The 17,445-nt window shown below is 42.5% G+C and overlaps 1 protein-coding gene across 1 annotated transcript in view; it reads right to left on the bottom strand.

Annotated features, from left to right (window-relative positions):
* Window positions 1-3,010: 3,010 nt before the first annotated feature.
* gnb5b (guanine nucleotide binding protein (G protein), beta 5b) overlaps window positions 3,011-17,445 on the bottom strand; it is a 77,638-nt gene continuing 63,203 nt past the window's right edge. The window contains exons 11-13 of the mRNA XM_073033139.1: window positions 13,802-13,898; window positions 5,707-5,873; window positions 3,011-4,189 (exon numbers count right to left, since the gene is read on the bottom strand). Of these exons, the coding sequence (XP_072889240.1) occupies window positions 4,178-4,189; window positions 5,707-5,873; window positions 13,802-13,898 (276 nt within the window). The 3' untranslated portion in view covers window positions 3,011-4,177. The remainder of the gene's footprint in view (window positions 4,190-5,706; window positions 5,874-13,801; window positions 13,899-17,445) is intronic.

Raw genomic sequence — 17,445 nt, 5'->3', positions numbered from 1 at the left:
ACTAGTCAAGTACGCTGAATGGCATGTTTGAGGGATCTGTGTTGTAGCCTCCTCTGATTTAAATTTACACTGATGAATGGATCCAAGATGGCAATAAATTTGCAAACTAGGGTGGACATTTGCATCTGGTAAGAACACAATAAGTGTGAAAGGTTTGTGCTGTGCGGAGATGAATGGGTATTTGTTACACAATTCTGTTCAGCAATCACTACTCTCACAGGATGAGTGTTATCAAGCACATTGTAAATAGTGACCCTTTCCCAAATATACCGAAGATTTCAAGGACCATGCAGTAAAGATGACTGCTGTTCCAAACCTTTTAGTTTGATAATTTCCATTTCAAGTCTTTTGCCCTAAATACCTGCTTAATATTCCCACATCTCTGTGGATTGACTGTGTGTGAGCTAATTCCAAGGTTTTCAAATAAATCAAACCATATTCACTGCTAGGCCAGTTGGAAGTCTCGGACATATGAGCGCTGTGCACAACTTTAAACTGTATCAACGAATGTTTAGAACATATAGAGGATGAATTAACTAGTTGAAGAATTTTATCCCAATTCTCAATAGGGATACTAAAGTTAAGTTCCCTTTCTCAATCATTCTTAATCTTATAAAAGGCCTCTGAACATATTTTCAGAATTATATTGTAAACATTTGATATTACACCTTTCTGGAAAGGAATTAGTTCTAACAATTTCTCCAAAATACCCACAGAATCTAGATTTGGAAAGGTAGGAAGTACAGTGTTTTAAAAGTTCCTAATCTGTAAATATCTAAAAAAAATTAGATCTGGGCAAATTGTATTTATTAGAGAATTGTTCAAAAGACACGAAACAATTATCCAAAAATAAATCAGAAAATCGTAGTATACCTTTAGTCTTCCAAGCTAAATATGCTTGGTCCATAACAGAGGGATGAAAAAAGAGATTGGATACAATAGGAATTGCTAAAACAAATTGATTCAAGTCTCAATAGATTGAATAGATAGTATTGGAATACCTATGAAAGATGATGGTGAAGGAGACCCAAGGGTTTAACTAACTTGAGGCTTCACATTTCTAACAACTTGCATGAGAAAAAAATCCAAATTGGTTCAGTTCATGTGCACTGATCAGATCATCTAGGTACATGTGGACTGAAAGACCTTCTGCTGTGCTGGAACAGAATACAAGAATATAAGAGATTCCAGTTTCAGATGGTGCTACCAAAGGTGAGCAACAGCTTACCGGGAGTTCAAAAGGCAAGAAATTCCACTCAAACATTATTAATAACACCTTTTCTGAAGTAAATTGTGGTAAGCTATCACCACAAGCAATGAAGAGGCGAACGAAGGCAAAGCTGTGATTCGAGGGATCAGCTGTGCTGGTGCATTGCAAAATTGGTGCAGATGGAGTTGGAGTGAGTGATTCGGAGAGGAGAAGTCAAGGCAGGGGAGGTTCGATGCCTGTCTAACTAGCCGGGTGCGAGGTTGGATCACTCTGAGCGTCGGGCCGATTTGGCAAGGTTTAGGATGGCTTCAGGCTGAGCAATGTGGCCCAGAGTGAATCGCTGGGTGGCATGGTCTAGGCCTGAAGCAGGGCCTGGGTCTCAACGTGAGGCACGATCCACTGATTGAACAATTTAAACGCCAGCCCGGATAGACTGGAAAGGCAGGGTGTCGGGACCAGAGGTGAGAGTTCGGCAGATTCTGCTTAATCTCCCTGTGATGTTTACTCCTCTCTCCATGACGCAGAGGCTGCAAGACTGCCCTGACTGTTGTGCTTCGTGTCTGCGAGCTTCACATCAATTCGCCCCACTAATATCATTAACTGAGGCCGAGGTTTTGGGCCTAGTCCAGCGGCTCCAGGGATTCGGATCTAAGGAATCAATTTGGTTCAGAATGCTGTTGCTCACTTCTACTTTTTGCATGATTTGTGTTTTTTTCTCTGTCTCTGTGCATCAGGTTTTTTAAAAATGGGGTTCTTTCAGGTTTTTTGCTCTGTGGCTGCCTGTAAGCAGACAAATCTCAAGGCTGTGTAATTGATACATTCTTTGATAATAAATTTACTTTAATATTTGAACAAGACTTACTACACAGGCTAACAATGCACATGGGTGCAAGGATTACTCTATCCATTCTTTTTAATTAATTCATTTTTGGACAAAAGAAATCCCTCATGCAGTTAACATGCCATCAGCCTATTTATTTCAAAGGCATTAGAAGTCAAGCACAGTTGAATCTGCTGGAGGAACACAGTGAGCCGAGCAGCGTCTGAGGTGGGAAAAGGAACTGCTGATATTGTGGTGAACTACATATACCTGTCTGGACACACCCCCCTGCTGACTGCTCCTGTGGCTCCTCCCACAGACCCCTGTATAAAGGCGATTGGAGGCACTGCTCCTCCCTCAGTCTCCAGGATGTTGTGTGGTGGTCTCTTGCTGCTGACAGTGCTTTCTTCCAGCCAATAAAAGCCTACCTTGACTCACGTCTCCAAGAGTTATTGATGGTGCATCAGATATTTGAACTCTACATCAGGATTGAGGGTGGAGGCGGAAGATAACCGATATGAAGAGGAGGGAGGGTGTGGTGAGATAGTGGCCTGCAGGTGATTGGTGGACCAGGTAGGACGAAGGCTGATGGCAAGCTGGGAGACAGAGGCAGATGAAGGCAGATTTAAGTACAGTAAAACAATCTGATGGAGCCAGGTGATGTTAGACGGGCTCAGCAATGGAAATTTTACTGTTTCACCCAGAATACACTATTACTCTGCTCCCCATGTTCCCATTAGCAGAATTCAATAGAGTCATATAGCAAAGAACCAGGTTTTTCAGCCCAACTGGACCATCCCAACCAAGATTCTCAACTAAGCTAGTCCCCTTTGCAAGTATGTGGTCCATATCCCCAAAAACCTTTCCTATCCATGTACCTGCCGAAGTACCTTTCAAATGTTGTTAATGTAATTGCCTCAATTACTTCCACTGGCAGCTTAATCTACGAGGTAAATTTGTAAGATTCAGAATGTTTGACATTGTTTAAAATATTATAGGTGCCATTTATTATTTGTGTTACATTTCAAAAGATTTACACAAGTGTTCACCAAAAGAACTGTTGAAATATTCACAAAAACAATTACAGAAACAAAACCAAAATCATACAATTGATCCTACAGGAAAATAAGTGCTTTAACAAGGAGCCTTCATCGAGTCAGAAGGCCTTAATTTTTGCCTAGATCGCAGTAACATCATAATATTGCACTTCTTATGAAACATTAGAATCTTGAAAAGTTCACAGTGCACTTAAATCTACTGCATTGGATTACATCAACATACAACTTTAAACAACAACTTTTGATTAGATTTTCGCCTGCTGCAATATGTGGAGCTTTGAAACAGTCAATGTCTACAGACCTAGCCCAGACTTGTCATCTGCTACTGAACAGTATTTTACAATTCTGTGTATCAAAAACAAAGGAAGAACATTCTGATAAAATGAACATGCTGAACTTAAAACAAAAGAGAACTTTGCCACCTAATAGTGCTGTAACAATTCCACACAATTCATATTGCATAATATAAGTACATATATTTTGGAAAAGGTGAGTTTAAATAGATTCTCTACATTTTTTCATTGTCTAGTCCATTAATTAACCATAAAAGTACCACATGTAGTTATCTTTAGCAATAAAACGTAAATAGTGCTTTCTAGCAATCTTTCAAAATGTCTGTCCTCAATAAAATTGCCACTTTGACTCCACGATGCATTACATATATCATTTTGTTCTGGAGCTTTGCTTTAAGCTGATTTTTTTCTTCAGCAAAACATAGATTCAAAGGTATGGGAAAATGGGAGATTTAATATGAATGTGTACAGTATTTAATAACATTTAGAAATGGAAAAGTAATTAGGAAATGTGGAAACCAACTACTGATTGGCATTTTGGAAAAGGCGGCAACTACTTCTAAACATTCTGTTTGATACAAGTGAAACTGAATTATGATACCAATCCATGATTACACAAAATCCTGCCAGGTTTCTTAAATAATGATATAGTCACTACAGACTCACTTAATTGCCACAATCCCCAATATTTGCACATTTTCTAAAGCAGACACAAGATCTAGGAGTTGAGCCACCGTACTGCAAAATCTTGGAAAGGAAACTTCATTCGGAAATGGCTGATCAGCTCCAGGAAGCTTTAAGCCCAAATCTGCAAAACAAAAAAATAAATAAAAATCAAAGTTTTTATTGGATTGTGCTTAACAAAGAGTTAAGGGTTATCAGTTTACACCACTCACGTACTATGAAATATTTAGAGTTCATTTTGTCAAATATTTCTTTAAATGTGTTAACTTCAGGATAAACAAGAAAACTTTTGCACAGAATTGGTTTATAATTTCACTAGCCTAAAATGTGCATAAAACATTCATTCTCAGGGTACGTTGGAGACTCTACATCCCACAGAACCTTAAGACAAGAGAAATTAATTGGTGATTGGAAGTGGTTACAAGGCAGAATTAAAAATGGTCAGACTGACATCTCATGCAACTTCACAATCTCAGAGTGACACCTGGATTGAGTCTACTTCGGGTGTATGGGAAAGCTATATTTATATTCAGATTCAGTTTATTGTCATTTATAAACCACAAATACAATGCAGTTAAAAAATGAGACAACGTTCTCCGGAATGATATCACGAAAAAGCACAAAACAGACCACACAAGAAAAACCACATAACGTTTGGTAATCCCCAATCCAGAGTCCGGAGAGGCTGCTGTGTATCGATATCGTGCTACCGTCTTAGCACATTCCCTGGAAAGGAATTCAGAATTATTCAACTCTTGTGGGAGTAGTCTCGAAAAAGACAAATTTAGTCTGTTCCGTGTAATCAGATTGCAACAATATTTGTACTTCAACTCCATGACGTTGATGGTAGAGGATTGCAAGAGTGGATTCAACACATTTGTTATTATATCACAGACACAAGAAATTCTGCAGATGCTGGAAATCCAAAGCAACCCAGGCAAAACGCTGGAGGAGCTCAGCAGGTCAGGCGGCACCCATGAAAAGTAACAAATAGTCAACGTTTTGGGCTGAGACCCTTCGTCAGGACTGGAAAGGAAGTGGGAAGATGCCAGAATAAAAAGCTGGGGGGATACGTTGACTGTTCATTTCCATGGATGCTGCCTGACCTGCTGAGTTCCTGCAGCTGTTCACTCATTGACTGCATGAAACAGAGAATGCAGTTACATCTGTCCAACCACTAAGTGATGTGCAGACACCTTCATACATAAGTACCATTTTCTAACATTTTCATCCATAAAATCACCAGTGATCACATCCCTGTCACTGTGAGACGGCGATATGTCCAAATCAGGCATGTGGAAATGACAATGGCAGCCTGATTTGTGCACTGAGAGTTTGACTACAATGGTTGACTCTCATGGTAGCAGCAGCCATGGCTATTTCCCGTCAGCCATCATTGCCTTGTCCAGTGTTAGCTTCCCCTCGGGAAATAAGGTTTATAGCAGAAGTGGAGTGTTTGAGAATAGGGAAAACATGTCCAGAACCTTGCACTCAATTTCTCCCTGAGCAACAAGGTAAAGATTTTTCCCATTCAATAGGTATATTAAATGGGTCATGAAATCCTTCAAACTTGTTATGGTGTTCATTGGCGTACATAAAAAAACTCAACAATATAGAGCTGATAACAACTGAAACACATACCCTCAGAGTATGATCCCACGATCCCGAGCAGAAGGCAGTGCCGTCAGGGGAAACCCGTAAGGTGCTGACTCGATTCTCATGTCCAAAGAGGATGGACACTCTGGTTCCCTTTAACACGTCCCACACATTGATGGTGTAGTCGTTGTAACCGGCAAACAAGAGACGACCTGCAGGAAAAGTCCAAACGTATTACTCCATGACAGAAATATATGTTAGGAATCAAAAGTCAGGTACTCACACCCCCAAACCTGTGCTGCCATTCCATAAAATCAGGGATGATCCATTGGTTGCCTCTCAAAATCCAACCCTATGTCCCCGCTGTAAGCGGTGGAAATAGGTAAGGCTGGCCAACAGGGCTCTGGCGAAGCTGTGTAGGCCAATCGCCTGCACAGTGGTTACAATGGGTTACCGAAACATTGATGAACTCCAACCATCCCACTGATTTTGCATGACGCCGAGGGAAGTTATCAATGACCTGTGCTCTGCTGGGCCCAAGAAGACGACGACCCATTGGTCATCTCAACTCCCACCATTTCCTGGTAATCTTTTACCATCTTGCTTATCACATCTATCTACCTCTGCCTTAAAAATATCATAACGCTCTTCCTCCACCACTCTTAGCGTTCCAAAGCGATAATGTCTTTCCCCATCAATATTAAACCGCCAACCTCGGATATTTAAATAAAGATCCCAAGTTCTAGAAATGAAAATAAAAACAGCAAATACTGGAAATATGAAATAAACGTAGAAAATGCTGTTAACACTTAGCGGGTTAGGAAGTATCTGTGGAAACATTTCACATCAAAGATCCTTTATCAAAACTGGGTCTAGATTCTCCCACAACAGAAAACACCCTCTTCAAATCTACTGTGTCAAGATCCCTCAAGACCTTACATGTTTCAAACTACACACAAAATACACTGCAGATGTGGTGGTCAAATCAACACGTACAAACAAGCTGGAGGAACTCAGCAGGTCGGGCAGCATCCGTGGATATGTTTCAAGCTAGTCACCTCTCACCCTTCTAAACTCTAGTGAATACAAGCCAATTTTTCTTCAAAAGGCAACCCATTCATGCTGGGAATTAGCCTAATAATCCAAATGGTTTCCAATAGTAAGACAAATTGATTAAAGGTTAAAGATTAGCTTTATTTGTCACATGTACATTGAGGCATGCAGTGAAATACATTGTTTGTGTCACATCAAGTCAGTGAGGATTGTGCTAGGCAGCCCACAAGAGTTGACGTGCATCGCATGCCCGCAACTCACTAACCCTAACCCCTATGTCTTTCGAATGTGGGAGGAAACCAGAGCACCCAGAGGAAATCCAGATGGTCATGGGAAGAAGCACAAACTCCTTAGAGGCAGTGGCGGGAATCGAGCAATCTTACAGCTGGTGCTTTACGGTGATGTGCTAACTGCTATGCTGCACAGGATAAACAGGGCACATCGTGGATACTTTACTCCAGATGTGTTCCTAACAAAGCCCAATGCATAACCTCTCTCTTTTGTACTTAATTCTCCCAGCAATAAATAATGCTGCGCTTACTTTTAGAATTACTTGCAGTAATGGGCTGAAGGAACAATTTAATTGGAATAGGCCCATTCTCCTTCCATTGGGATTAGCAATGAGTATTCCTCGGGTGTAGGAAGCTAGGTGAAGGGGTGGTACCCATTTGGTCAGATTCCCATTGCGGTACACCTCCACAGTACAGAGATGAGGCATTACTTCCGTCAGAGGGGGCTGAATCTGCACTGTTGTCTTATGGTGACATGGAACATTATTGGGCCCGCACCAACCACAGGTGTTCAGCCAATTAGCTCATGTGGGAGGCTCTTTATTTAGCAAGAAACAAAATGCTGGAGGAGCTCAGTGTGTCAGGCGGTCTGTACAGGTAAACAGACAGTCATTGCTTCTGATCGAGACCCTTTTGCCTTTCTCTCCATGTCCTACATTTTACACTCTCCATCAAGTGTCCGTACTTTCTGGCCCACCTCTCTTTTCTTCCTACAGCTTTACACCAGCTCATTTTTTTTCTGATGAAAGTTCAATGTGATTCACTGGAAGGCGAGATGTGTGATACTGGACTTCCTTGCATCTTAGTGAAGGGACATCTGAAGTATGTAATGCTGAGGCTTTATCAGACATTAGTCAGACCACACTTGGGTACCATGGTGAACAGTTTCGGGCCCTTAATCTAAGAAAGGTCAGAATGGATGTGCTGGCATTGGAGAGAGACCAATGAGAATGATCCCGGGAACGAAAGGGTTAGCGTACAAGGAGTGTTTGATGGTTCTGGAACTGTACTCACCTGAGTTTAGGAGAATTGGGGGGGGGCAGAACCTCATTGAAATCTATTTAATATTGAAAGGCCTAGATAGAGTGGATGTGGAGAAGATGATTCCAATCGTGGGTGAATCAGGACCAGAATGCAGCTTCAGAATACAAGGACGTTCCTCCAGAACAGAGATGAGGAGGGATTTCTTTAGCCAGAGGGTGGTAAATCCGTGGAATTCATTGCTGTGGAGGCCAAGTCATTGGTTATATTTAAAGAGGAGGTTGATAGGTTCTTGATTAGTAAGGGTATCAAATGGTACGAGGAGAGGGCAGGAGAACAGGGTTGAAAGGGATAATAAATCAGCCATGATGGAATGGTGGAGCAGACCTGATGGGCCGAATGGCCCAATTTTACACCTATGCCTTATGGTTTTATAATCTTACAAAAAAACACAAGGGCAGACACATTTCTCCAAGCCTACAGGGAGGGTTTTTGGGTCTGAACTGCAAACGCCAGAAATAAATGGTGGTGGTTGGTGTTTACTTTAAGTAATGAAATCCTCCTTCCCACAACAATTAAAGAGCTCGTAATTTTATTATTATTGCCACTAATATTCCCCCTATTCTCAAACTCCAAAGTTCTTTGACAAGACAGCAAAAGGATGGCAGCTAATGTTTGTTTCTCAGTCCTCTTCAGAAAGTTGCACAGACCTTTAAACTTCACTGAAAGCTGACATTTCAACTCAGCAGAGCTGTGTCGCTGCCACTAAACTAGATGTCTTACATCGGATCCACAGGCAACGTGAGTAGCTTTTTGCACGATGACTCAAGTCTACTTAGAATGAAGAAGATGGATTGAAGAGAGATTCAGCCCTTGACTTTCAAATCTGCTGAACCTTGCTCCCCCAGACTAACAGTTCATCTCACAGGGAGTAAATGGTATTTCCTTTTCACTGATGTCGTCAACATGTTTTTCTTCTCACCCCCAAGCCAAAATGAACAAAAATATTTGGCTTGGAAACTCCCCATAAAGTTCATATCCTGAAAACTACCTATAATATTTTTAATTGGATTAGTCATTGGACGTCTTTTGAAAATGGCATTTCTCACACAGCAGAAAAGTGGCCATCTGATTTGTTTTACACATTCAAAACAATTCTATAAATTGAGTAGATAGCTAGAGACTCTTTCCCCCAGGGTGGAAATGTCTAAGATGAGGGGGCATAATTTTAAGGAGGAAAGTATAGGGGGAATGTAAGAGGTAAGTTCTTTACACAGTGAGAAATGGCCGCACGAAATGCCCTGTCAGGGGTAATGATAGAGGCAGATATGTTAAGGTCTTTTAAGAAACACTTCAATGGGTACATGGATGACAGTAAATGGAGAGCTATGTAGGAGTGAAAGGTTAGATTGATCTTATTATGGGTTGAAGGACCTGTATTGTGCTGTGATCTACGTTCTATGTTCTTAACATTCTTAACATTGCAAGGTTTTATAGGTTGCAATGATTAATACTTCATTGGTTCTTCACTGAGGATAGCTTAGTCAATCTCTCTTCACACTGAGGCTGGCCCTCGTAGCCAGTGAGTTTCCCCAGCTTTCCACGTCCTTCAGGAGAATGGGTGGAAAGTCCTGTGGAGTCTTGAGAGAAAAACCAAGTCAGTCCGCACTGTTCAGCAGCAGTGTGGGGAAATTAATGAGCTGAGGAACGGCTCACTGCTCTTTGGACCCAATCTCAGTAACTTCTTGACACGTCGAATAACGGTGTGTGCGATGCATGGGGAAATAATTGACTTCAGTGTCCATATGGCACCAGAAAATGGCCTTATCCAGAAGGGGAGAGAGCTTTAGTGATGCCTACTTGCGACCTCTCCTTAAAGCCAAGAGGAATGGGGGGGGGGGGGGGGGTGTTTGTGTGTGTGTGTGTGTGTGTGTGTGTGTGTGTGTGTGTGTGTGTGTGTGTGTGTGTGTGTGTGTGTGTGTGTGTGTGTGTGTGTGTGTGTGTGTGTGTGTGTGTGTGTGTGTGTGTTAGAAAATCCTGTTAGAAAGGACTGCTAGTATCTTGGGAGGTGGCACTGCTAGCTGCCACATCCACAGATATGAAAGCAGAAGGCGACAAAAAAATGAATGCAGCAGGTCCTAGAGTATCAAGAACGTAGTAGCCCTAATGTGGGTTTAACAGCTGCCATTGAATATGTGATAGTGCTGGTCTGGGGCCTGTGAATTTAGGGGTTGGCAAAGTAGATTCCGCTGACCATGACCCACCTCCCCCAGATTTCTCCAGGTGCAGCAGCACGTTCCAGGCCTCCAGCTCTCCCCTTCGTACCTGTGCAAGTGAGAAGCTGAGAGCAGGCCCTGAAGAAAAGTAGCACACAGAGTTCCCTTCCTTATCACCCAGAGCTCCAAAGAGTAGCAATTAAAAGCAGCAGTAGATTAAGTGACAAAAAGATACGTGTAGGGACACAGAAGAGCCACGGCCTCTGGAAAAACATATCAATCCCCTGGATTTTGCGATTATTGTGGGAAAAGAAACACAGCTTCACACTTATGGACAACCGGATTTGGCTAACCCAGAGACCTGTGACACAAAACTACAATTCCCAGCATACAACTGGCACATTGCCTAGCAGAGAACCTGGTTCCCACTCAATATGGAGCACAGGCACACTCTGGTGTTCCAGTTGAATGGGCAGTGATCAACAGCCACAAAAGAGAAAGGACCAAGGAAGGTCCAGTGGTGACTGTTCAGATAGTTGATCGATCTGCAGTGCCACCCCTCCAAGTTGACAGTTGGTCAGTGCTCTAATCTTTTACTTCTCGATTCTCTGAGTACTCGAACATGTGTACAGAGGAACCTCTGCGACTGACAGCTGCTTAGAGCCAATCCACCAACCTATTACACCCCATCACTCATACAGACATAGTCCTGCAATGTGTAATCACCATCCCTCCAGTAAATCAATCAGAAACAATGGGACTATTCCCCCCCCCCCACTGAACTTATTAATTATCAGCACCAATCGAATATTTGTCCTAATGTGAACAGCTGGGACCCAAGCAACCTCACAAAACATTGGAAGTACTTTCTTCTTCACACCTAAAGTACAGGGTTTACCCCCCTATTAACAAGAGGATTGCAGTGAAATATGGGTGGCTGAAGCCTGTTGCATTCCTGTTCTTGTTTCCTATATGTTCAGAAGCTCGAAGTGGAATCTCCCTGGGTTTGCTCTGGAATCTCCAGTAATTTATGAAAGCAACTAAGATTCAAGCCCCTCACCCCTCTCAGTCTCTTAATTCTAGCTCCCTTGGTTATCTGTTATTGGCATTTTAACATTTCTTTTTGCGTTATTTCAGATCACATGGATACCTTAGCAACATTCTGTTGTTTTGCACTTGTTATTATATTTGCTGTTGTATTTATTCTTTCTGGGTGTACTGTTCAGTCTGTGAGCTTCAGGTAAGGAAGAATTTCATTGTGTTCTGTAGTATAAGACAATAAAATAATCTGATATGATAGCTGGTTCATTTTATCATCTTCCTTACTTAAAACAGATTCCATCACCTTCTGCTTCCTGTTTCCAATTATTATCTTCCAGTCTCCATCTCTTCTCCACCCTCCCTTCCCCCACCTCCTTCCATCGCTCCTTCACCCCTCTCCGCCTCTTACAATTCACCAGCCACTATCTCCTGACTTCACCTCTGCCCTCCCCCCACCTGACCATCATTTCCCCCTTCACCTGCTTCCACCTATTTCCTGCCGGCCAATGCCTCACTCCCTCTCACGTCTTTGTACTGGCGACCTCTTCTCTACACTCTTCTTCCTCATGTAGAGTGTTAACCGCAGATGCTAACTACCCTTCGCTTCCACAGGTATTGCCCGACGTGCCGAGTTCGTCTAGCTGTTTGCTTTTGCTCCAGATTCCAGCATCTGCGGTCTCTTGTTTCCTTACATTTAAATCCCATTTCCTTTATCCTCCCCACTGTCTCACCAGCTTCCTCCATTCTCTGTCTCACTGAAATTTACCACGGTCAGTTAACCATCCACCTACAGGTCCTCAGGAAGTGGGAGCGAACTGAAGCACCCAGGGGAAATGTGCAGAGTCACAGCGAGAGTGCATAAACTGCACACAGACAGCACCCACATTCCGGACCGAACTCTATCAGACAAAAAGCAATGTAAACAAAGCATTATCTTGGCGGGTGCTCTGCTAATTTTCATTAGCAAGTCATTCTTAACAGCTTTGACTAAGAGTTCATTGATCTTGAAAGCTTTGTACAGAAATCTGGCACCAAGGATGTTATTTGAATTATTTTCTTTGTTCAATATCTACCTTTCTCGTTTGTGTATTTTATATTTGATTTCTCAGGAGTGGTACAAAAACAAACACCGGCACATCTGTTGACCTGTTCCTACTGCCAAATGGCATTGAAAACACAAGCCTTTGCCATTAATCACATATCTTTACAGATACTAACATGGATTAGAAATAACCCACATTAGTATCTGTAAACTTCCAAGAGGACCATAATCTTGTTGTAGGGTTTGGAGTCCTATGTGCCTCAATGATCCAGAGAGCTACGTTGACTTTATTTTTCCCCATACAGCCTGCATGAAAATGAAAAGGTAAGATGTGGTAACATATACATACTTTGATAATAACTTTACTTGGAACTTTGCTTTGTTTTTTTATGTTCTTCTGTGAATATTGACAAATGAAGGAAGTGTGTTGAAATAACACTAACAATGAAATGCAAGTGTACACCTCACCCACTACTACCTCACAGTGAGAGGGCCTGAAACAGCTGAACGATTGGGAACGGCCATAGTGATGGATTCATCCAAGAGGACCACAACCTTGTGGTGTTTTGGAGGCTTGATTGCCTTAGTGACCTGGAGGACTATATTTGCTGGAGTCAGGGCCTTGTGCTTTGGCTCTTGGTAGGGTCAACCATGCCAGACAAGTCAAAGGGTAAAGGGCAGACTAAGAGTGATCCACCGGTCCTCCAAGTTTGGAGGTTCAGCTCAGGGTTAACAATCCTGACTGGGCAAAGAGAAACAGTTGTTATGGAGACAGCGATGAAGTATCTTTCCCTACAGACCAAGATGGAGGACCTTCATTGTTGCCGTAAACTTGAACGTCATAACGGGCAGTAAGTTAAGTAGCATCTGTAAAGAAACGTGATTACCATGGCGTGGCATAGTAGCATAATGGTTAGCACAACTCCTTACAGAACAGGCAACCCGGGTTCAACCCCTGCTACTGTCTGTAAGGAGTTTGCACGTTGCCCTCATGACCGCATGGGCTTCCTGCGGGTGCTCCGGTTTCCTCCCACAGTGCAAAGATGTACTGGTTGGTAGGTTAAACGGTGATTGTAAATTTTCCCATGATTAGGCTGGGATCAGAATCAGAGGATTGCGGGGTGGCAGGGCTCAAAGGCCTGTTCCGTGCTGTATATCAATAAATAAATCAATCGATGGAACACACAAAGATTGAAACACTGAACAAGTTGAGATTTACGGTCTCTTCTTAGCGTGGGAATTCCCTCTTAAGGTGGGGGTTGGGATTGTCCCCAGAAAACATTCCATCTCACAGTTTTCCGAAGCAGCATCATCTGTGACTGCATCGAGTACTGTGAATTGAAAAGCAATAAACTCTGTGCTGATTTTCCCTTCATTTCACATGACTTTCATAAGAGTGAAATTCTGTGAAAGTCATTGATGAAATCCACGAGGGAGAACTTCTATTAGGCGAGTTGCTGTAATGTGGGCGTCGACTGTACGTGGTATATACAACTTCTGTTTTAACAAATACTCACCACTAAGGGAGAAGTCCACACTGGAGGCACCAAAGATGATGCTGTCCTTTGAGTATATAGCAACTTCTCTGTCAGCACGCAGATCATACAAGCGACACTGCAAAAAGGCAATAATCTTATTTAAATCGTGAATATGAAGTTTGCTTTTGAAAACAATAGGAGTTCTTGGATCATTTCGGATTGGTCAACATCAAAGGAGTTTCATCTAAGGCAGTCTAATTCTGAACATATGTATTGTTCTGGCTGTTTCTGGCAAGATCGTCCTTTTTACCCCATCTCCTCTCAAGTTGGACTCGATACTATCTAGCCTATCCAATGTACCACCCACATCCTGTGTCCTAACGCACTAAATTTGCAAGTTTGAATCTCATCTTCTAATCTCCATGATCAGTCTCTATACCCACCTTGCATTCATTCCCCCCCCCACCCCTGTACTTCTCCAAAAGGGTGAAGGTCTTTTTCCTTAACATTCATATCCTAGCACTTTTGCAATATTCAACCTTCTAAAAATCCCTTTGTCTTTGCTCTGCATCTGATCTGTCTCCTTCTCAAAATTTCCCATTTCCTCTTTGCACTTCTTCCACTTACACATAAAATGGCCTGTAATCTCAAGCTAACAATTGGTAGAAACGGAAGCTGCTGATAGAACTTCACTGATTTTGACATCCACCAGACCCCCCCCCCCCCCCCCACTTCACTCCTCCCCACCAGTCCCACCACCACCACCATGATCCAACAGGTGGATATTTTTGTTTGGACCAATTGGTGATGGGACAGATGACCCTTCGAGCTTGGTGTGGACTGAATGAAGATCCTTTCTTCACCCCGGCCCATGCCGATGTTCTTCAGTCCAAGAATCACTGAAAACAGGTCAGCATAGTTCAGGGCAGCTTTTGTTGGTTCAATCAACCTTCACATCATTATCTCGGTTAACTTGACTTGCACTGGCGATTTGTAAAACCCGAACACGATGCCAGTTCTGAGCAGAGTATTCCCTTTTTGATTTACTTTCATTCCTTTGCAGCTCCATATTTCTTACTAATAACCCGGCACGCCTAGGTTAGTCTAACCAGATCCATCAACTGAAGAAAGCAACATACAAGAGGTTCCTTCCAGTGCTTTTCACAGCAAACTAAAAGGAAGCAAACAGTGAATCCTGTAGGTTTTGATTTCCTGTTGGGGCCTAACCCATGCAATAAAAGGGAACCTCAAATTTTAAATTAAAATAAACTCACGCAGTTCTGTAAAATTCCAACTAAAATGAGCAATGTTGCTCAACTTTTATTAGCTGTGTCATTTTTATTTGAGTCATACGATTCCAATTCAAAGACTTGAGCTTACAAATCCAGGCCGACGTTCCTGTGGAGCACTGAGAGACTACAAGCATTGGCCGACTTTTTCAGATGGGTGTAAAGTACCCCATGATACTCAGCGGAAGAGCAGTGGCGCATTTATTCCAGGTACAATGTCCAACATTACAGGAACAGATCTTCTGACCACTATCACTGTCTGAGATCTTCACTCTATTGCAACAGTGATTTCAACATAAGGAGTATAATTGGTCATCCAATCCTGCCTTCAAGCACCATAAACACACCACATGCAACACATCCAATTTCATCATATTTTCCACCTAAAGAAGACAAAATGCTGAGAGAAGATTGCCTAACCTAAACCCAGATCTGTCAGACTTCAGTATATGTTAATGCCTCTTAAAGGAAGATTACTAACTTGGTGCCAGTGAAAGCTTTCTGAGAAACTCTCTAGGGCGCAAGAAGGAAAGCAGATGCACTAAAATAAGAACAACGTGCACAAAACGATGGAGGCCCTCAGCAGGCCAGGCAACATCTACGGAAGGGAATTAACAGTCGATACTTTGGGCTGTGGCACTTCATCAGGACTTGAAAGGAAGGGGAAAAGGAGCCTGAAATAAGAAGGTGGGAGGAGGGAAGGAGCACAAGATGGCAGCTGATAAATTAAGCCGGGTGAGGTGCGGGTGGCTGGGTGGGTGAGGGGAGATGAGGCGAGAAGCTGGGAGGTGAGGGGTGGGAAAGGACTGAAAAAGAAGAAATCTGATAGGAGAGGAGAATAGACCATGGGATAAGGGGAAGGAGGAGGATTATCAGAGGGAGGTCTTGGGCAGGTGAAGACAAGGGAAGGGGTAAGAGTGGAGCCAGAATGGAGAATAGAAAAAGGGGGGAGGGAGAAGAGAAGTTAGGGAAATAAGTGTTCATGCTGTAAGATTTGAGGCTACCTAGACAGAAAATGAAATGTTGCTCCTCCAGCCTGAGAGTGGCCTCATCATGGCAGTAGAGGAGGCCATGGACCGGCATGTTGGAATAGGAATGGGAAGTAGAACTAAAGGGGTAACCACCGGGAAAACCCACCTATTGTGGTGAATGGAGCGAAGGTGCATTAAAAAAAAACTTATTTAAAGGCCTCAGTGTTTCAATTTATGGGAAATAATGTACTTTTGAAATGTCCTTGTGTCTTCATCCAGTGGGAAGAGTAGTCAGCTTTGGCAGAGCAACCTCCCACAAGTAACAGTGTGAAGATGATTAACTGTGGGCCAAATGTTAGTAAGACTACTAATACCAGCCATTCTTTTTGCATGCGTCTTTTTACATCCATTGGCATGGCATGCAGGGCTTTGATTTAACCATTCATTCAAAAAAAAAACACAACATCAGTGACCCCACAGCACCCCCTCAGTACTGCACTGGTGGCACCAATTGGGACAATATCCTCAACTCCCCGAACAGGAATTAAATCCATGATCCCCTACCAGGGAGACAACAATATTCCACAGAGTTAAGCTTGAGAAACAACTTTTTCCCCAAGGAACCATAAAGCTCCTTTGGATTCTTATTTTGGACAAACACTGTCTCAAGAAGGTTTATTTAGAAGTACCGACGTGGACGACTGCCTGAGAACAGCAAGCAAGAACCACACACTTGCTAGCGTGCTGGTTGAAAGGAATCAGGGAAAAAAACAACATAAGCCTTATATTGTGAGGCTTATCAGAAAGAATCAAAGAAACCTATATTAAGTTACTGATCAAATCATGTTTGCTGGGACCCCTTATTGAAGATAAATTGTACAATAAACATTAGACATGGGAATAGGACTAGTCCATTCAACCCATCGAGTCTGCTCTGCAATTCAGTCAAAGCTGATTTATTTTCCCTCTTAATCCCATTCTTCTGCCTTCTCACTGTAACCTTTGACACCATTACAGACCAGAAACCTACCAACCTCTGCTTTAGATATACCCCGTGATTAAAACTCCACTGCCGTCTGTGGCGATGAATTCTACAGGTTGACCGCCCTCTTGCTAAGGAAATTCCTCCTCATCTTTGTTCTAAAGGGGTGGCCCTCTATTCTGAGGCTGTGCCCTTTGGTCCTAGACTCCTCCACTTTTGAAAACATCCTCTCCAGGACCACTCTACACTTTCAAGGTTTATTCTGGATAATACACAAATCAAGCAACGTATAGCAAAACTCAAATTGATTGGAAATCCCAAGGTCTCACCAAGTGACTCATTGGATTATATTTACAGCATCCCTTTAAACTGGGATCTCATTCCCACGCTTCTTTTTAAATTATAGTTACCTTATTTCCACAGTCCTTTTAAACACTAGGG

The sequence above is a fragment of the Hemitrygon akajei genome, chromosome 30 (genome assembly GCF_048418815.1).
Source record: "Hemitrygon akajei chromosome 30, sHemAka1.3, whole genome shotgun sequence".
Lineage (NCBI taxonomy): Eukaryota > Metazoa > Chordata > Chondrichthyes > Myliobatiformes > Dasyatidae > Hemitrygon > Hemitrygon akajei.
This window is presented reverse-complemented; position numbering and strand designations above follow the sequence as displayed.